Here is a 21,992-nt window from a genome sequence, read left to right as displayed (position 1 = left end):
GATATATCGCTACGTTGATTTTAATGTGCTTATAATTCTTTTGTGATTAAATCGATCTTAATATTCTTCATTATCAGAAATCATTATTTATCTTGGCACAATCCAGGGATTTGTTGGGATGAGGTTTACTCGTAGGTTGATAGGTTACGTTAGGATTGGTTCGGTTAGATTATAGAAATTTCTATTATTTTGCTAAGGGTTGGTTAAGTTAAAGGTACAACTTTGCATTTTTTCTTTCGCAATGTTATCTATTCTCACGAAAACCATGTTTACAACAAATATCTTATCTCAAAAATATTTTCTGAAGGACTTTTTGACGAAAATGTTTATCGTCTACTAGTCTGCATCCTACAACACAACATACAACGCCATCTCTTGGTATTAATTTTGATGACATCACAATGTATACCAACCCAAGCCATCTCAATTAACAATGTCGTCCTGTACCAAAATAGACAATTTATTCTTCGATATTAGGATTTTTTGTTGTCTTTTGAGAATAGTCTCGACTCCCTACATATCTGACACCAGGCAAGATGTGCGGATAGGTGTAGTTGTGGGCTATCATTTTGAACAGAAATGTCTCTGAAGAAGTTTTTATATTGGTGTATCATTGGTGCTTACCTGTGTGCATGTTAGTTATGCAATGCTGTCTTTGGGCACTCAAAAAATAAGGATTACATACGTGAGCCATTCAATATTTTTGCGGTGGCTCCTAGACAATCCTGCATCACGTTCACACTACGCCACAATCTTTGTAAAAAAAAAAAAAAAATCTCGGCCCTAATGAGTCAGTAAAAATATTTACTATGGTGATTTGTTTCTCCTAGATAAAACCAATTATTCATTATATGGCAAGCTAGATACATTATTTTAGATTGTTTCCACACCGTATAAAACCGAAAGCTTCACTACAAGTATTGCTAAGAACATACCAATCGGTTCCAGCAAATGACAAGTGTTTTTATTTATTCATTCATATAGTGCACACCCTATTGTCTGTTTCGTTTTATTTTATTTTCCCTTTGGCTATATTCTATGTAATTTCTTTGTTATTCACTTATTATTTCTTCTGATTTTATTTTCCTAAGCTTATTTATCTGACAAATTTAATTAAAATATCCAAAAAACAATATCCCTTATCATATGTTTTGCATAATGTTTTAAAAATGCCATTTAGCATTATCATAAGAAAATCTAGCCCCATAATTTAGCTCTCCGTGTATGTTCTGTGCGTGAATTACATCATTATTGCTGGGCGGTTATCATAAGCTTTCTTCTGGCTCTCTCTCTGAGTTATATATGTTACTGATATATTATTATTCCATCTCTTTTCTATTATTCTTTTCTTCCCAATCGTGTATTTTCCTCAGTAGTTCTTTCTTCATTTTCATGATTCCTAATTTTTATATTGAATAGCCTGCAGCACTCGACACGATCACTATTTATCAAACACAATGACGATCCATGAAGAATAAACAGAATCTATGACGTCACTACGAAGCAGATGGCACCACGGGTAGGTTTTACGAGAGTGGCTGAAGCATACATCGTTTTAAAGCAGATAACGCAAGTTCAAATTACAATAAATAAAGAACGAAAAAGTTTTGTGTAATTTATTTAGCTATTATTGATTTTGGTAAGTACTAAGAACATATTCCGGTAAATTAGGCACCTTTAATTTTTAAAGTGGTTACATTTTAAGAGCCAAAGCAGCTTGCAAGTGGGGGTAGCCATATTAAGAAAACCATCAACTGTTGACACACACACACACACACACACACACACACACACACACACACACACACACACACACACACACACACACACACACACACACACACACACACACACACACACACACACACACACACACACACACACACACACACACACACATGCACACACATACACACACAAAAACACGCGCACGCACGCACATGCACACACATATGCACGCGAGTAAAACACTCGGAATTTAGTCGATCACCAACAAAAAAAAAAAAAAAAACAAAAAAATCATCGATTTTATTTCTTCTTGAACTATGAATAAAGATATCTTATGTATCAACAGAAACTGCTGCAGTAGCAGACTGGTAGAAATGAAAGCACATTCCACATTGTTATAGCTGCATGGTTGGATTGTCGGCAACTTATCTGACTTCCCCACTGGTTTCCCGCCGGTAAGGAGGGTATCTTGAACATATATAAAAAAAAATAAAAAAAATATATTTTAAAAAAATACATATATATATATACACACACACACACACACACACACACACACACACACACACACACACACACACACACACACACACACACACACACACACACACATATATATATATATATATATATATATATATATATATATATAAATATATATATATATATATATATGTACGTACAAATACTTCCCGCGTTCGTACACTTACCATATGCATTATCATAGTGGAGCTGGGTTGAACGCAAACTTTCGTGTATGTGTATGAACTCGAGCATACAGATATATAAGAAAACTTGCGCTTAACTTATAGCTCTCTTGATGGTGTATTAGTTTAAGTCACTCGGCACTTGTAACGTTCTCGCCGCATGGGTTCGAGCCCTTGGGCGTCCCTCGTTACAATTTCTGCATGCGCCTATATGGCTTAGAATTAAAGTGCATTGTGGTTGATAAAAACATATATATATATATATATATATATATATATATATATATATATATATATATATATATAATAGTAATAATAATAATAAAAATAAATGAATAAAAATGCAAACATATTCTTTATATATTGATAGCCATCCAACTCCATTATGGGTCACTAACTCGTGTCTCCTGTGTATGGCATCAACGCAGCTCATGGAGACGGGAGTCCCGGATGATCGGCCAGCATCTTTTACTGACGGATCTCAAGAAACTTAGTGTGAATTTGGTGGCTCTCCTTGAATTAAGGTGACTGGGCATTTATGAAATCAGTAGCAAAGGTTACATCAAATGGTCCGGTTATAGCAATCCACCTTGCAAAATTACCTGTAAGAATATCTAGCCGACTACAGCCTACCGCTATAGAGATTACTATGTTTGATGAACATATGGTGCTGATAAGGTTGAATCACGCCTTGGGGTTAATTTTTCTTATGAAAGAATATGCTCCTATCGAGGCACATGAACTTGAAGAGATGTGTCAAGTTTAACTCAATAGTCAACCAGTGCCTGCCACGGGACGCACTTGTTTTTTGGGTGACTTCATTGCGGTTACTTTTGTCTATGAATTATATGTTGGTGTTCAGGGCTCTGGAACTAGGACGATCTGGAGTAAGTTAGACTCAATCTTGACTATGCGGTACAGTTTTGGTCTTCGTCCTACAGAATGAATATTAATTGACTAGAATCAGTACAGAGGAGAATGACCAAAATGATACATGGGCTCAGAAATTTACCTCACGAAGACAGGCTTAGGCACTTTAATTTACACTCTCTGGAAAGACGTAGACTACGGGGTGATCTGACAGAGGTATTCAAATGGGTCAAAGGCTTTGACAAAGGTGATGCAGAGAAGGTCATCATATTAAAACAACAGGGCTGAACTTGCAGTAATGAATTTAAATTGGACAAATTTAGATTTAAGAAGAAAAATAAAATAAAAATAAAACAAGAACTGATATAGCAATAAAGTGGTTAACGAATGAAATAGGCTTAGTAACCATGTAGTGGACACTGTAAACTATCGGTTGTATTAAAGAAAGGTTAGATAACTTTATGGATGAGGATGATAGATACAAATGGACATGGAACTGCCTAGTATAGGCCTTATGTTTTCTTGCAGTCTCCTTCATTCTTATGTTAACACTTATATTTCTCTCACAAATTCTGCGAAGTCCAGAAGGTTGAGAATTGCTGGCTTCTGGTTACAGAGATGAGAACTATATTGAGAGATTTGATATAACAATGCTGGTGGTGTGGCAAAGGAGCTCGATCATATATTTATAAGTGTTCGTTGGAGGAACCTACAGAGCTGCAAGGTCTACCAGAGTGTTGAATTGTTGGAGCATTTAGACTATTTGTCAAGTCCAAGATAATTCCGAGATTTGATCCCCCAGGATCAGCAGTCTCCAATCAAAAGTGAATTTTGGAAAGCTCCCGAGGAATGCATTAGAGATCGTCCAAAATTCGAGGAGTGGTGTGGCGTCGCGTCAAACACTGTATGTGATACAAAGGAGATATAAGATTGGATGGCGAATTGAACAAATACAGGGCTGATACGGTGGACTAGAGCTATCTAGAAGACAGATAAGTAGATGGATGCCAGGAGAATCGTTGATGTTGTCGAGGGTCATTTCAATGTGAATGATCACTAACTTACTGAACCCTGAAGAAATTCTACTCCAATTCTGTAATCCAGGTGATTACTGTCTCAACAGCTAATGGGCAACTAGTGTCAGACATGAATGAGTGTACAGCTCGCTGGACTGAATACTTTGAGCAGTTGTACATTACTGACCCTCCTAGCGGCCAGCTTTCCCTGACTGGCGTTCGGGTGACAGTTGTTGACCCACAAATACGTAAATGAAGGACCACCTTTTCTAAATGAGGTTAAAGAGAATGTAAGTTGAAATATGGGAGAGTGCAACATCTGGGGCGGAGTTGATGAATACCGGAGATGAGGACATGATTGATGGGTTGTATACAGTGCTCTCTGAGGTTTGGTAGTCCGGCACTATTCCCGGAAGGGGAAAAGGAACAGGTAGGACTACAACAATTAACTCCTATGACATTAGTCAGTGAGTCAAGCAAGATGCTCATCTCTCTGTTACTGACATGGGTTTGCTCATATCTGATCAAGTTTTAGACATGAGCATTCTGGATTCAAACCCCGGTAAGTCAACAACTGATCGAGTTCTTACGATCATGTTCCTGTGAAGCGCCGACGTCATTTTCAATAGGACTTGTTACTGCTTGTGGTGATCACAAAAAGGTGTTCTTTCTGGTGCTCTAGGGTCATCTGTTATTACGAGGGATTCCTGTGAAGTTTATTTACTTATTGGAACAGGGAGTGCTATGATGTGTAGAGGTGTGTCCGTTTCTTTCAGGAGTGAAATAAGGCTGCATATTTGCCCTGACATTTTTCAACATATATATGGATTGAGTATTGGGCAGAGTTGCCGACCTATGTCATTCATACCACTGAATTAAATCAACAAATGAACTGGGATAAGGCTAACATAATTTCTAAATCGCATTGCAATTATGATTAGAATAATTTCTAATCAAATATCTCCATAATCTAAACACATCTAAAGGGCAATGGTCCCTCGACTCCATCACCAGCTTGGCCGTTAATAGATTTGTACTTAAAGTAGTTCCCCAAACTTGAAGCCACCACCTGACGCCCAAACTTGATTAGGGATCAACTGAACCACGTGTTGGCATGCTTACCTCCCCACGTCCCCACTATGTATCCGCGCCTAGTATATAAGCCCACCAACCCATACGTTCAACCAAAGACACTTAGTTCTTGCAGCCCACCTCATCTGTTCCTCCCCTGTGGGACCCCTGCTGTAAAGCATCTCTAACCTGTCCCACCCCCCACTCACACACACACACGCTCAACCTCATTTATCACTTCCCACCTATCTAATTTCCCACCTCATATAACTTCCCTCCTATACACTGAATACTCCTTCTATACAGGGAAATTATAAGACAGTCCCTAAATCGGCTAGAGCCGCTGGGATTCAATTAAAAAAATGTACAGCCATGCTGAAGAGGATCATAGACAGTGCTCGTAATATACGTATCATTGTACAACATTCTTTCTTTTCTCCGAAAGTGAGATCTACAATTTATCTAATTAATAAATAATACTTAAGAACATGTATTGAGCACGTGCCCTCACCGTTGATGAGCTTGAACCAGCGCTCATGAACGGTGACCCTCATACGAGTCACAACATTTGTTCATGATCAATGGAAAAAGTTTGAACTGCTGTCATTTATCACAAAAGAAAAATTACTGGTAGATCTTTAGGCTGTAATAATTACAGTAATCCTGAAGCAGAATGAATGAAAATGCCATCACATTCGCCATCGGGTCCACATATCTTGTCTGATTTCAGATACTTAATTTACTGCTGGGCTTCAAGAGTGGTCAGTAATTTTCAAAGGTTTGATGTTTTTGGAACCTTACGTGGCGCAATCTGGGGACTGTGTGTCGTAATGTAGGTGGTGAGGTTTTTGAGACTGATAGGAATGCTGCCGAAGTTATGTGGTTTGTGAGAAAACCTAGTGTTATGTCTATTTTTGGATATTCTTCTACTGTTCTGGTTGTTATTGTCGTCGTTCCCTTGAGTGTCTGGCCGAGCAGTCCCGTCTCTCTGAGGAACGCTATGACTGGAACGGGGTTTTCCCATTAATCCCTTATAGATTAGATGTTGTGTTATTGGCATGCGTAATTGTGCACAATTCAGTCTTCCATAATGTGTTGTATAATATGGAATGAAGTGTTACGTTTTGATGTGGCGGCGTCTACGTCGTGGAATCAACCCCCAATCCCAACATGAAAGGAATTTGGGGGCAAGCCGTCACAAGAAGCTCTTGCCACCCTTGCGAATGACACGAATCCCCGGGAGCAGCTTTTGTTACCTGGGGCAAGTACCACTATCCTGGTTGTGGATATTGCTGTTTTATATATTTTTTTCAATTTTCACAGGAAAAGGATAATCATTATTGTGGAGGTAGTAGACAATCTGTAAGGGGTATCAGGAGAAATGGGAAATGGTTACTATGGAGTAGGACTGGTACTGATGACCATATATAGTCTAGAAGGAGATCTGGTGTACATAAACAAAGGTCAATGGATGTGTAGATCATTGTTTAGAGATGAAAGGCTATAGGTTGATTTGTGTTGTAGTGATAGGGAGTAGTTTGTTAGCAGGGAGGATATTAGTTCACTTCGTGGGGGTTGTGGTGGTGTCTTCCCAAAGGGGGTGTCTTATATTAAAGTCTCCTAGTAAAATCATCATCACATTTTATCGCGCTATTGCTGTATCCATAGAGGAGCGTTGTCTTTTACTTCCTTCAGGTCTTGTTCTGAGCATATGGGACCCTCTGGGTACCCACGAAGGATGTGGTCCATGGTCTGGGGTGTTTCCCCACAGGCACGCCCAGCACTGGTGACAAGTCCCATTTGTGGAGGTTGTCTCCATTTTTACCCACTTTGACTCTGCCTCTGTTTAGAGTTATGTAGTCCCTCCTGCTGAGAGTTGTTCCGCTGGGTAGGCTTTCATTGGGTCTTAGTAGCGCCTCGTTGGCTGGAGTATGGTCAGTCTCTCTCCACTTTCCTACACTGTAGGCCGTCGAATGTGTTTGTTCCAGGCCCTCCACTGTTATGAAGCTTTTACGAGACTTTATTCGTCGTCTCACTTCCCCTTACTTCCAGGTGTCCGTAAAGTGGGTGCATGGGATCGTTTAGTAGTAAGATATATAGGATTTTAGTTGGGGAAGGAGGGGGTATAAAGATAGGATGGTTATTGAGCGATGTAGGAAAACTTTGGCTTTAGGTTGATCCTAGTTGCAGTTTACAGACCCTCCTCTACTTACAAGCATTTGACCAACGAACTTTCAGACATACGAACGAAGAGGACCGCAAGTCAACCATCACCTCAAGTATACTTTACTAATTTCAAAGGAAAAATTCTTTTCACTGCTTCTTCTTCTGTGTAGTATAATAGAGATAGAGAGTGGATTACATCCACAGTGGTGTTAGATGTTCCTTGTGGTGATGTTTGGATTGCCGTGTCTGCCAGGGTTGCTAAGGTTTTGACTTGTCATACTGAGTTCTTGATTCTAGTTCTATTGTTAGGATTTCTCTTTGGAGATAAATATTGGCGGGGGAGGTGGGGAAGCTACATATTTATCTTCAAACCCATCGCATATCTTCATGGGACATCTTTTTGTTATTGATTATTGGTGAATTCCAAGGCTAGTTCAAGTCAAGGTTAACTTCGTCACGGAATGGGTCAATTTGGTTAATGGCAGGGCTGAATTGGTTTGGAAATGCAATATTCATTAATGGGGTTTGGGTTGCAGATATTAATTTTGGTGCTTTGGTCTGTCGAAAACGCCGACGGCGGCGATTATTACCCTCTGTGGGAAGGGTGAGCAACCATTTTGGTGTTACCATTGTAGATTGTTCTCAAGTTTGGGGGAGTAAACTTTTTGTTATTATGGAAGTTACACTGGAGTGCAACAGAGAAACTTTGGCTTTAGGAGGGTTGTTACTTCCTCCTAGATGTTGTCATTTGGTTATTATAATTCATGCCACGTTTGAGTTGACTTTGCTGGGGATGGCTTCTCAGCCAGGATAAGTATGTGGAGGCTATGATAAGGGCACCTTTTTCAGTCCTTTCCCAAAGAGTAATGGACAGAGCAGATCTTGAAAAGGACTGCTCAGTCGAGTAAACTGCTGTCGAGCTGTATTTCTCCCTGGTCTTACTATACGGTGACCACTGGGCCTACACCGCATGCCGCGTGGGTTGTGACTAAGGCTTTCCAGAGATTACCATATCCTGTCAGTCTCAGTCACTTCCTCACATTTGGGATCAGCTCCTGGATGGGAGTATTACCTAGGAGGACCACTTGGAGGTGGTCAGGCAGCAGTACGTTTTCGTTTCGGTCTGATTTCAAATCTCGCGTCGAGAGCTTACCATAATTTTCTTTGGGAGGAGATAGGGCAGAGAGGGCTACAAGAACGGGATTCATTGTGGATAAAGAAAACCCTACTCCCTCCTCAAGGTATGTGACAATGTCATTGGAACTATACCCCATACTCATTTTATCATCAACTGCTTATTTCATAGTCAATATTTTAAAGATTTTGCGGACCCATGTGCGCTGGTGGCGTCATCGGACGTGTGTACTGGTCTCGTATTCGCTTAGTTGTGGGCTCCAATACCACACGCCTCTAGAAACGAGATTTCTTGGCTAGACAGTTTAGGGAACGATATATATGTATATATATACATATATATATATATATATACATATATATATATATATATATATATATATATATATATGTGTGTGTGTGTGTGTGTGTGTGTGTGTGTGTGTGTGTGTGTGTGTGTGTGTGTGTGTGTGTGTGTGTGTGTGTGTGTGTGTGTGTGTGTGTGTGTGTGTGTGTGTGTGTGTGTGTGTGTGTGTGTGTATACTTAGGACGCAGGTTTTCACTGATGGACACTTTATTAAGTACAACAGCATTCTCACAGTTGTTGATTTTCTTTCTAATGTTTTCGATTTTTCTAATAATTGGTCTCGTTTCCGGAGGATGGGCAAATACAAGCCGGCCATAGTCTTCCATTTTGATTGACGTTTCGACTACATGGAGTCATCATCAGAAAGTTACAACACAGTTTACACGGTTAGATGCTAAACAATGGCAGTAAAGTACAGAGAGCTTGGGATTATATACTGGCTAAGGGAGAGGGGGTGGGGGCCGAAAAAAATCTCTTACTGTTCTTCCGTTTTGCTACCGTTCTTGAAACTCTTTATTACAATATTTATAGTTCCATGTCTTCGGTGTGATGTTGTCCCCTAGGATAGAAGCACTAGTTATTGCCGAAGAAATATTCAGTACTATTGGAGTAATTAATTCTCCAGTCATCATAGTCTTTGACTCGTGATACTTCAACTCCTAAGCCAGGGATGGGCAGTCCTTGGCACGCGTGCAGAACTTGGCACACTTACGACCTATTTCCCGGCACGCAAAACCCGTAGCTCATATTGTGTGTGTGTATGTATGTATGTATGTATGTATATATATATATATATATATATATATATATATATATATATAGCTCATATTGTGTGTATATATATATATATATATATATATATATATATATATATATAGCTCATATTGTGTGTGTATATATATGTATATATATATATATATATGTATATATATATATATATATATATATATATATATATATATATATATATGTATATATATATATATATAAGGATAAATCTCCAACTTCTTTTGTATGACAAATGGTAACCACAAGCTGCACTGGGCGGCAGACTGGGGCCCTAGGAAGTGAAGAGAGGGGTTCCATACTCGTATGTAGGCCTACAACTTTACTCCGTTGGCACGCGAGAAAAGATTTGGCTGATTTTAGCACCCACACTTTAAAAGGTTCCCCATCCATCTCCTAGGCTATTCCACGAGTTTACGCATTTGTTTTGAAAACTGATTATTTCATATTTTTCAGACGTGTGGATTTTCTTTTAACTTGTATTCATGACCTCTTAATGGCCTCCACTCCTCTTCAGTGACCTGACTGGTGCTTCCGTCCTTAACCCATTAAACCCATTAAACTCCGATGACTAGATGTTTGATCAAACATTTTGGTGTTTTATGATTTTTTGTTTTATTTGACCATATGACAAGAATCTTGTCATCGGAGTTTAATGGGTTAAAAAGAATCTCGCGCCTACATCGTGCGTCATTTCGTATTTCATTTATTGGTCTAATAATTCAAAGGTGTTTATAGTTCGATTAGGATTCCTGGTTTTTGTAGAAAGTTTTTGAAGGATAGCAGAGGTATTGGTATTTTGTCGCAATGGCACACAAAGTGGACAAATAATTAAACATATCTCCGATGTAATGTATAGTTTTACCCCCTAGAAATTACGTCACATCATTAGAATGAATTATGTAGTTGCTCACGAACTGTTTGAAATTTCATTATATGTTTCAAAACAACTTGGCAAAGAGAGAGAGAGAGAGAGAGAGAGAGAGAGAGAGAGAGAGAGAGAGAGAGAGAGAGAGAGAGAGAGAGAGAGAGAGAGAGAGAGAGAGAGAGAGAGAGAGAGAGAGAGAGAGAAATTACGAATATTTTGTCAGAAATGTTGGTCTGCTGATGACTAACGTGTAAGGCATTTAAAGGTCCAAATCAGTAGAATGTCTGTTCTTATTTAACAGGAGCATTTTTTTTCTTTCACAGCTGACTGCATAGAATGGGGAGTTCTGCCAGTAGATACGACGATTCGGAAAAAGGGCGTTACAACGGTGCTCCACGGGAAGTGAAAGTTCTGGCTGGCAAAGACGACATTCCAACTTTCCTCACAGGAATGAATGGAGAATATGGGAACGGAAGAAAGATACTGGCCAGGAGGACCGAGAGGTTGCCAGTCGCTCTGAAGGGGCCCAAAACTGAATTCTTACTGATTCCAGACGGCCAAACGAATAATTTAAAATCTCAAGCTTTATTCAGAATTCCTGGGTAAGAACATAGAGATAAGGACGAAAACCCATTAAACTCCGATGACAAGATTCTTGTCATTTGGTCAAATAAAACAAAAAATCATAAAACACCAAAATGTTTGATCCAACACCAGAAAAATATGACGTCAGTCCTCGCTTCGCTTTCGCGAAGCGAGGACTGACGTCATATTTTTCTGGTGTTGGATCAAACATTTTGGTGTTTTATGATTTTTTGTTTTATTTGACCAAATGACAAGAATCTTGTCATCGGAGTTTAATGGGCTAATTACGCTCTTTTTCCTTCAGCTCTCACCATAAATATATCCAGGTATATTCCTCCAGAAAGTGTGTGTGTGTGTGTGTGTGTATTTACCTACTTGTATTTACCTAGTTGTATTTTACGGGAAGGGGAGCTATGCTCGTGGTGTCCCGTCTTCATATCTCATTTTATCTAAACTATTTCTAAATTCATGTATTGTTTTTGCACCCACCACTTTCTCATCTAACTTGTTCCAACTGTCTATTACTCTGTGAGGAAAGCTGTTCTTTTTCAGATCTCTTCTATAGCTGTCTTTCTTGATTTTCTTTCCGTGTCCTCTTGTATTTCTATCATCCCATTTTATCAGATTCTCTCTATCAATAATATTTATGTGTGTGTGTGTGTGTGCGTGCGCGTGTGTGCGTGTGTATTCACCTTCATCTTGATCTTTGGATCACGTGTTGGACTCGTGATCGACAGCTATTTCCCTCCCGGAAGAGAGCTCAGAGCTCGTATAACCGATCTATGGATAATGCTATGACCTTTCACACACACACACACACACACACACACCCAACTCCCCGCCCACGAGAGTCAGAGTAACGACCCGAAGCACAGCGATACCGAAATAATTTCGGACCTAGTCAGGATTCGAACTGGGTACTGCGAGCACTATCGTACTTCCCTGTCCAGCGCTCTACCAACTGTGCCACCGAGTCGTGTGTGTGTGTTATCTGTCTTCCTTATTTCTTTTAGATTTAATGGGAGAAAACTCCCTACATCTAGCCTAGGGGATCTACTCCACTAAGGATTTTTAACAACTGTATCATACCTCTTGTAAGAATCATTTCTCAAATAAGTCTCTTTTGTGCTGCCACACTGATCTGTTTAAATTGAAGGTTAATCTCCATTCGCAAAGAAATACTAATCTATTTCTAACTTCTACTTTTCCCCCTTTCTGTCACATTTCGCTGAGGTTCATTAATCAATTAAGTTCTTCTAAGAGAACGTCCAATACTCCTTTAGACTGCCTTTTTACTTTGAATAAAACAGTAAAGGGCTTAATCAAATTCTTTAAGAATATCTAGTAAATTTATGTTTCGTTTGTAATACGGGGAATTTGTTTTAATACAATATTCTAAATATGATCTAACAAACTAGTTATTTAGCCTATGAACGACTATATTCTTACAGATTACATTCTTGTTAGTGATTCCTAAAACTGCGTTATCCTTGTGTAAGTCTGTAAACATTGGTTGAGAAACATAAGATCTCTATCCAGCACATCTAGATAATTTTATTCAGTGAAATTTTTCCAGTCAATAACCGTTAATTTTGTAGCTCATATTCCTGTTGTAGCATATGAATAACCTTATTTTTCTGTAAGATGAATTTCTTTAATATCTGTCCGGAACGGAATCCAGTGTGTCTAGATCCTACGTATTATTCATTTATTTTGTTTTTCATCCCTTGTAGACACCACTATTTTTATCTTACTTGCAAATTGTATCCTTAAAACAATGTAACTGATGAATCCTGTGAACAACAGGCCCTCTAACATAATCACCCGCATCCCATGCGGTATTTTATTAAAATAATATGCTGAAACCCAAATATATGTAAATACTTTTCCATTCATTAGGAAATTTCGTATCCTGTTCTAGAAAAATATAGTCAACTGATTTACTTGGTCTTAGCCCACAATGAGTGTTGTTAATGAGACTATCCCTTGTTACTTTGGGCGTGTGTGAGAGTTCGAAGTTCAGAAGAATGATGGTACAGAAGCTCAACGTTTCGTGGAAGGGGAGCGCCTCATAGGACCAGAACCAAAAGAAAGGTCGCAGTAAGAAGTAGTTAGTGCATTAACAGCGAGATAACTTCTCTTTGATATAGACAAATTTAAGGAATGCCAATTGTCTAGAGTTGCTTTCTCGACCCAAAATGAGAGTGCACTCTCCATGTAGTCTGTAGTGAGGATGCAATTGAAGACACCTTTGTAAAGGATCTTTAGGGACAGCGTTCTAAAAATGTCTATTCATTCCAATATGTGAATTATAGAATCCGCAGGTGAGATTACTTTGGAGGTTGGAAGATGTTGGGGTGAAGCTACGCAATTGAAAGTGAGAGGTCTTACGGAACTTGTAATGAATGATATTTTTCAATTTGCGGGAAATCAGTAGTTTCTATTTTGCGCTTAACTTATATACATGTTCATGACCCGCTCCTCAACTTCGTAAGAAGAGGAGAAGACAGTTTTGTAGTAAATGATAACCGGGGTGGATTCTTGATGAAGTGTGGAATGTGACCGTCTCATATAACAAGATGTTATGGTTAAGTAACCCATTCAACTCCGATGACAAGATTCTTGTCATTTGGTCAAATAAAACAAAAAATCATAAAACACCAAAATGTTTGATCAAACACCAGAAAAATATGACGTCAGTCCTCAATATTTTTTATGTACGTGGTGAGATATCCATAGGACTTTCATGTTGACGCCTCGTATAGGGCCTTTATAGTGGGCCTATGGATGAGTCCTAGAGCTTGAAGGAATTACTGAGAATAATTTCTCCAGGTCTGGAGGAATTGTACTGCAATCATGATCATTCTTTTTTAATAAAACCTATGCCTATGGGTTTTGTACAATGAATTGAATTGTACTGTCAGTCAACTCCTCTTCTTTATGTTGCTGGCAACCCTGGAAATACGTGACACCGCTGCACATAGTATACATGGCAAGAATAGGGTCTTTCTTCTCCAAATTTATCTCCATCGTGAATTGAGTTCTCTAAAAAGTATCTGTATTGTAAATATATCGAATGAAATAAAATACAATCTGGGGAAGGCCTTCAAAGTATCTTAGTAGGGTTAGATTCAGACTTAAGGTTAGACTGACTTGGAATGAGATTTCGTACTTTAAATTTAGTTCTCATTTCCGCTGAACCCTTCAAAACTGAAAAAAAAAAAATCCAGAAGAAGTGACGTAGGCCTACTCCAGTTTGGTCACCTTACCACCTACACAAATGATTGTCCTATATGATTTGGGAATACATTCCCTACTGGCCTCCAATAGGTAGTGTTGCAAAGAATGATGTAGCTATCGAAATCTACCTAAAATGAAGACCATGTTTTCATGTTATTTCAAGATTACAAGAACGCGCAGATCACTAAAATGCGCAAAGCAGTCCTTGCGCGATTTCGAGATTGCCGCGCAATTACAGGATCGTTAAATCGCGCAGCGCGATCTTAAATTCTGCGATCTTAAATTCTGCGATCGGTAATAAGCGCAGATCTGCGATCTTAAATTCTGCGATCGGTAATTAGCGCAGAACAAATACATAAACTCACCTTTTACCTATCCAACTTCCAACTGTTATCATCTCTATCTCAACTCCTTGCATTGTGGATGAGACGTTATCAAGTCGGGGTCAGAGGCAACTCAACGAGACAGCAAGGCAACAAGATATCAGTGTTGCACCTTACAAAGTTATCAGTCTGCGCTGATATCTTTGTAACATAGGATAACAAAGTTTCATTCCATCAAGGAGCATTTTTTATAATACAGCTAGAAAATTAAGGTAGAAGATAAATATCATGTTCAATAGAAAATGTCTTACATAAACCATGATATATATAAATATATATATATATATATATATATATATATATATATATATGTGTGTGTGTGTTTGTGTGTGTGTGTGTGTGTGTGTGTGTGTGTGTGTGTGTGTGTGTGTGTGTGTGTGTGTGTGTGTGTGTGTGTGTGTGTGTGTGTGTGTGTGTGTGTACATATACATTATGAAAGAAATCACTCGTTACAGTGGAATCTTTCAAAAAATTAACCTGTCAGTCACGTGCCTTGGGCCGGAGTACGCTCAGTGGAGGAATCGGTAATGCGGTGGTACCAACATACTGATGGAACCCAGATAGAGGCTCGCGATGACCGGGTTGATTTGTTGATTATATAATTATATATACATATGTCATATATATAAGAACATAAGAACATAAGAAATAAAGGAGACTGCAAAAGACCATAAGGCCTACACTAGGCAGCTCCGTATCCATCACCACCTGTCGTCCCCATCCATAAAGTTGTCTAATCGTTTTTTAAAACAACTGATAGTTTCAGCGCCCACTACGTGGTTACTAAGTTTATTCCATTCATCGACCACCCTATTTGTAAACCAATTCTTGCCTATTACCTTCTTAAATCTAAATTTGTCCAGTTTATACCCATTACTGCGAGTCCTGCCCTGTTGTTTTATTATGATGACCTTGTTTGCATCACCCTTGTTATAGCCTTTGATCCACTTGAACACTTCTATTAGATCACCCCGCACTCTGCGTCTTTCCAGAGAGTGTAAGTTTAGGTGCCTAAGCCTCTCTTCGTAAGGCAAATTTCCGAGTCCTTGTATCATTTTGGTCATTCTTCTCTGTACTGATTCTAGTGAATTTATGTCCATTTTGTAGGACGGAGACCAAAACTGTACCGCATAGTCCAGGATGGGTCTAACTATTGCTAGATAGAGTTTAATAATTACCTCTGCACTTCTATTTGTTACCGTCCTAGCAATGAAGCCTAATGCCCTGTTTGCTTTATTTCTGGCGCTAATGCACTGCTTCCTGGTTTTAAGGTCCGGACTCACCAGAACTCCCAAGTCCCTCTCGCACTCAGATTTTTCTAAAAACGTGTCATCTAAGTTGTATCTATTTTCGGGGTTGTGTAGCCCTACGTTTAACACGCTACACTTAGAGATATTGAAGTTCATTTGCCATTTCACCGACCATGTTAACAGTTTATCAAGATCATCCTGCAGAATCTGGGCGTCTTCTCCTGACCTAATTAGGCGTCCTATTTTAGTGTCGTCCGCAAACTTACTAACATCACTATTTAACCCATCGTCTCAGTCGTTTATATACATAATGAACAATAAGGGACCCAAAACCGAGCCCTGGGGGACCCCGCTAGTAACATTGCCCCACCTAGATTTTATTCCATTTATGGTGACCCGCTGTTTTCTGTTACTAATCCAAGCTCTAATCCATTCTAACACTTTTCCTCCTATGCCATGGGCTTTGATTTTATTTAGTAGTCTCTGGTGTGGCACTTTGTCGAACGCTTTGCTAAAGTCAAGGTAAATAACATCGTAATTTTCATTGTTGTCTGACGCCTTATATACCTTAGTGTAAAAGGATAGAAGATTAGTCACGCATGACTTACCTTTGGAGAAACCATGCTGTGAATCACGAATTAAATTATGCCCTTCAATGTGTTCTCTGAGTCTATTTACTATTATCGATTCAAGCATCTTTCCTATAACCGACGTCAAACTGATTGGCCTGTAGTTGCCTATGGTCGATCTATCTCCCTTCTTAAAAACAGGAACAACGTTTGCCTGCCTCCAAGCAGTTGGAACAGAACCAGTGTCTACCGATTTATTGAATATTTCAGTTAACCGGTCGCAGATTTCAAATCTACACTCCTTAAGCATTCTTGGAAAAATTTCGTCCGGACCCGGAGATTTTGTAGCTTTAAGTCTGTCAATCTGCTTGATAACTTCTTCTTTACTAATGCTGATATTAGTTAGGCTATTTTCTTCATCCCCTCTGAAAATCGGATCACAGTCAGGTACTTTATCTAACCTCTCATTAGTAAACACCGATAGAAAATAATTGTTAAACTCCTCACTCATTTTTTCTTCCGATTCTATCATGACATTTTCATCGTTTTTAATTGGTCCTATTCTTTCTTTATTTTTTGTTCTATAGAGGTGAAAGAAACCCTTTGGGTTGGATTTTGCTTGACTGGCAACCTTGATTTCATAATTACGTTTCGCTGAACGTGTATTCCTTTTAACCAGCTTTGCCATTTCGTTATATCTTGATCTAAGGTGTGATTCCCCGTTTTTTATTTTTACGTAAAGTCCTCTTTTAATTCCGATCTCATGTTTCAATCTGTCCGTCATCCATTTGGGAGTATTACTATTTTTTCGTATTGACTTTAGGGGGATAAATGTGTTTTGTGCATTAATAATTAGATCTGCCAGATTGCTATACATCTCATCCAAAGTACTGACCTGATTTTTGGGCCGTCGCCCCGAATCGACCTGACCCAAGGCACGCGCATCACTCTCTTTGACCCAGACCTGACTTAAGGTATGCGTAGTTCTCTCTTTGACCCAGACCTGACCCAAGGTACGCGTATCCTCCTTGACCCACTTCTGATTATCAGCCCCGCAACGAGAATCAAGAATGTTTGAAACGTCCGGATTGTTTTTCGTATTCAATTTCAAATAGGTTTTTATATTGTCAAAGTTTGCTTTCCTGAAGTCTGGTACTTGAACGTTATTTGTACTTTTTATTTTTTCCCAAATAATATTAAATCTTATTTCTTGATGATCGCTAAAGCCTAGACTATCGCCCACTATTATGCTGCTAATTTGGTGCTCATTATTTGTTAGAATTAAGTCCAGGGTATTTTGTCCCCTCGTAGGATCGGTAATCATTTGTTTTAGGAAATTATCCTGCACCACATCTAGGAATTGTTTCGCTTCATGATCTCCTATCAAAGTTTCCCAGTCAATGTTTCTATAGTTAAAATCTCCCATGATTACAACGTTTTTGTACTGGGACGCTCTGTGAATTTCATGAATTAGGGAATCAGACTGCTCAATGCTAAGGTTAGGAGGTCTATACAAGACGCCAATAATAACTTTCTTATTCTTGCCTATAATCTCTACCCAAATAGATTCCGTACAGTCCTCTTCCTTAATCGAATTGTTGATAATACAGTTTAATGTATTTTTAACGAAAAGTGCTACACCTCCCCCATTCCTGCCGACCCTATCCTTATGAAAAAACTTATATCCTTCTATTTCGATTTCCGGAAGGAAATGTTTATCAGCCATGTTGATCCAGGATTCAGTAATGGCTATAATATCGAAATTTTCTACGCATGCTTTACCTCGCAGCAAATCAATTTTGTTAATTATGCTCCTACTATTTGTATAGTAAACTTTAAGTTTATCTTCCCTCCACCTGCTTTGGTGATTTTTTGTACAGTCCTCTAAGTTGTTTCTATTGCCTAAACTATATCCCGATACTTCCCCCCCTACTCCCACATAATCTACCCGAAAAAAACCTGTAGGATGCCTACTTCTCGCTCAAGGGATTCAGCAAGGAGCCGAAATCCTTTGGGAGACAAGTGCACTCCGTCCCTTGTGTATAGGTGATTCTTACCATAAAAGCGGTCCCAGTTGTCGACAAATGCCCATCCATTAGCCTTACAATGTTTTGCCAGCCTGCAATTCATTGCAATAGCCCTGGAATGCCACATGCCTCCAACTCTACGCCTCGGAAGGATTCCACATACTACAGGAACACCTCCCCTATTTCTGATCTTGTCTAGCGCATCTCGGTACCGCGCAAATAATTCCTCACTCCCTACCTTACCTATATCATTTCCTCCGGCACTTAAGCAAACTACTGGGTCCTTTCCCTCCCCTACTAGACACTCTTCAATCCTATCTCTAACATCACCTATGCCCGCGCCGGGGAAACACACCTGCGTCCTATGTTTCCTATCTTTGTCGCAGAAAACCCTGTCTAAATACCTCACTTGACTGTCTCCTACTACCAAAATCTTACCTGTGGGCAGGGATCCAGCGTCTGCCCTTTTCTTCTTCTCTTGGATTTCATTAGTTCCTTCTTCCTGCAGATTTGCCAGCACTTGAAACGAGTTTTTGCATTTCAGTGGGGCTGGTGAGGAATTTTTTCCACTTTTCCGCATCTTATTTCTCACCGTATTCCATCCATGCTCATCGCTAATATTGCCTTCCGTATCATGGGCCTTCGAGCGGAGAACTCGATTCTCCTCCTTAAGGCACTTAACAGCATCCTCCAAGGCTTCAATTCTACTAAATAGAGATTGTACCTCTTCGGCGCTGAACACAGTGACACATTCACTCGCCATATCGCTAACTGAAGCAGCTACCCGGTTTGACCTGACCTGAGTGACGACTACTGCTCAATATATACATATGTCATATATATACATATGTCATATATATACATATATATATGAGAGAAATACGCTAATGGCAGCGACATCAAACCGATAATTTTTATGACAGTTGCATGCAGGGTTCGAACCCGCTGTACTCGGCTATCCGAGTACTCGGCTATCCTCTGTGTTGTAGTGGTCTAGGGCACCGTACAGGTAATTAACGGATAGCCGAGTACAGCGGGTTCGAACCCTGCATGCAACTGTCATAAAAATTATCGGTTTGATGTCGCTGCCATTAGCGTATTTCTCTCATAGTTACAATGGCGATAAGCGTGAAAGGGGTTCGTCCCGGTCCTTACCCCATACCACTGGTGGGCTGGTCCTTGAGTAAAACAGGAATTCGGATAACCGTAATAAGTGATCTTCCTTCCCTCGGGAATCAGTTCGATTCCAGGTTTCAAGGATTTTATAGCCTCTGTGGTGTAGTGGTCTAGGGCAGCGTACAGGTAATTTACGGATAGCCGAGTACAGCGGGTTCGAACCCTGCATGCAACTGTCATAAAATTATCGATATATATATATATATATATATATATATATATATATATATATATATACAGTATATACAGACATATATACATATACCAAAGATTTTTCCACTTTCAAGGAAAGGAGCCAAAGTCAAAAGCCATAAATCCACTCCCACACATTTCATCCCTTCCTTCCTTCCTTCCTTCTTTCCTTCCTTCCTTCCTTCTTTCCTTCTTTCCTTCCTTCCTTTCCTCCTTGGACCCTTCTTCGCCTTCGTCAGCCTTGGCTTAAACTTCTTCCATGGGCGTAGACACCGATCGTTATTTACATTTTCCAAAGGGAGGCGGGCGGGCCAGAGGAGGTCATTCATGTTCCAGCATTAGGAAAACTGTGTACAACCTCTTTTTATGCCAACGCTAACGTTGGGATGCATTCACCACCCCTCCCTCCCTCTTTACTTGGGTCCTCCTGAATGACGGGCCTCACTGCATCTCACCCACTGGCCTAAGCCAGAAGCAATGTAGCAAGACACAGTGCATTCACAGCAAGGCGCTTTATTTAACCCATTAAACTCCGATGACAATATTCTTGTCATTTGGTCAAATAAAACAAAAAATCATAAAACACCAAAATGTTTGATCAAACACCATTAAAATATGACGCCAGTCCTCGCTTCGCTCGCGAAGCGAGGACTGACGTCATATTTTTCTGGTGTTTGATCAAACATTTTGGTGTTTTATGATTTTTTGTTTTATTTGACCAAATGACAAGAATCTTGTCATCGGAGTTTAATGGGTTAATTGGGAACCCATCCCCTCCATCCCCTCATGCAGAAATGGAGAAGAAGGGAAGAAATCCCTTCGGGCTGCATCAAAATATCATTCACACATATTCCCTAATCCCCATCCCCCACCCACTCCCATCCATCCATCACAGCATCATCCATACATAACCATTCTCCACTCACCCCTACCTTCTGTCTTCTCCCTTCATTCCTCAACAGACATTCCCTTCTTTCCCAGTGCCCATTTTACCCTATCATACCATCTCATTCTTGGTCGCCCCCTCATGTTCATTTCTTCCACCTCTGCTTTCCACACTTCTTTTACTAATATTTCTTCATTCATTCTTTCCATATGTCCAAATCATCCCAATACTCTTTCATCAATCCTATCTCCCAACTCCTTTTTCATACATACATACATACATACATACATACATACATACATACATACATACATACATACATACATACATACATACATACATGCATACATACATACATACGTACATACATACACACCCAGTGGCGCGGTTGGTAGAGTCCTCGACTGTCACTACGGCGGTCCGGGTTCGAATCCTGCTAAGGGCTGAAGTAAGTTCAGTATCGCTGTGCTTCGAGTCGTTACTCCAACTCTCGTAGGCGTGTGCGTGTAAGGTCATATCATTACCCATAGATCGCTTATACAAGCTCTGAGCTCTCTTCCGGGATGGAAATGGCTGTCAATCACGAGTCCAACACGTGATCCAAAGACCAAGGTGAAGGTGAATACATACATACATACATATGTACGCACATACAGACATATTCACTTTTGATCTAATTTTTCTCCTTGATTCCAGCCTAGCTACCGTTTTCGAACTCGCTCTGCAAGATAAGACGGGGAACGACCTCTTCGTCCTGAGAATGACGTTTGCGGAAAAATTGGACAAAATCCACACTTGGAGGCTGGTTGCAACTCAGAATCCACCCGTGACTGTCGGTGTCTGTAGTCCATATAACAGCGCCCATATGTACACAGCTGAAATTTTGGAGCGAGCAGAAGAGGCAAGTGATGTTTCTTGGTTGATTCTTTTAAATGATCTCTTCGACCTAAAAATGTCTCTTCAGGGTTGATATCCTGAAGTTACAAAAATGT

The 21,992-nt window shown here is 39.7% G+C and overlaps 1 protein-coding gene across 1 annotated transcript in view; it reads left to right on the top strand.

Moving 5' to 3' along the window:
* The window catches only part of LOC143030167 (uncharacterized), a 43,293-nt gene extending 21,323 nt beyond the window's left edge, over positions 1-21,970 (top strand). The window contains exons 2-3 of the mRNA XM_076193329.1: positions 11,016-11,294; positions 21,697-21,970. Of these exons, the coding sequence (XP_076049444.1) occupies positions 11,029-11,294; positions 21,697-21,970 (540 nt within the window). The 5' untranslated portion in view covers positions 11,016-11,028. The remainder of the gene's footprint in view (positions 1-11,015; positions 11,295-21,696) is intronic.
* The last annotated feature ends 22 nt before the right edge of the window (positions 21,971-21,992 follow it).

This window comes from Oratosquilla oratoria, chromosome 12 (genome assembly GCF_046742065.1).
Source record: "Oratosquilla oratoria isolate Oo_2021 chromosome 12, ASM4674206v1, whole genome shotgun sequence".
NCBI classification, from domain to species: Eukaryota; Metazoa; Arthropoda; class Malacostraca; order Stomatopoda; family Squillidae; genus Oratosquilla; species Oratosquilla oratoria.
This window is presented reverse-complemented; position numbering and strand designations above follow the sequence as displayed.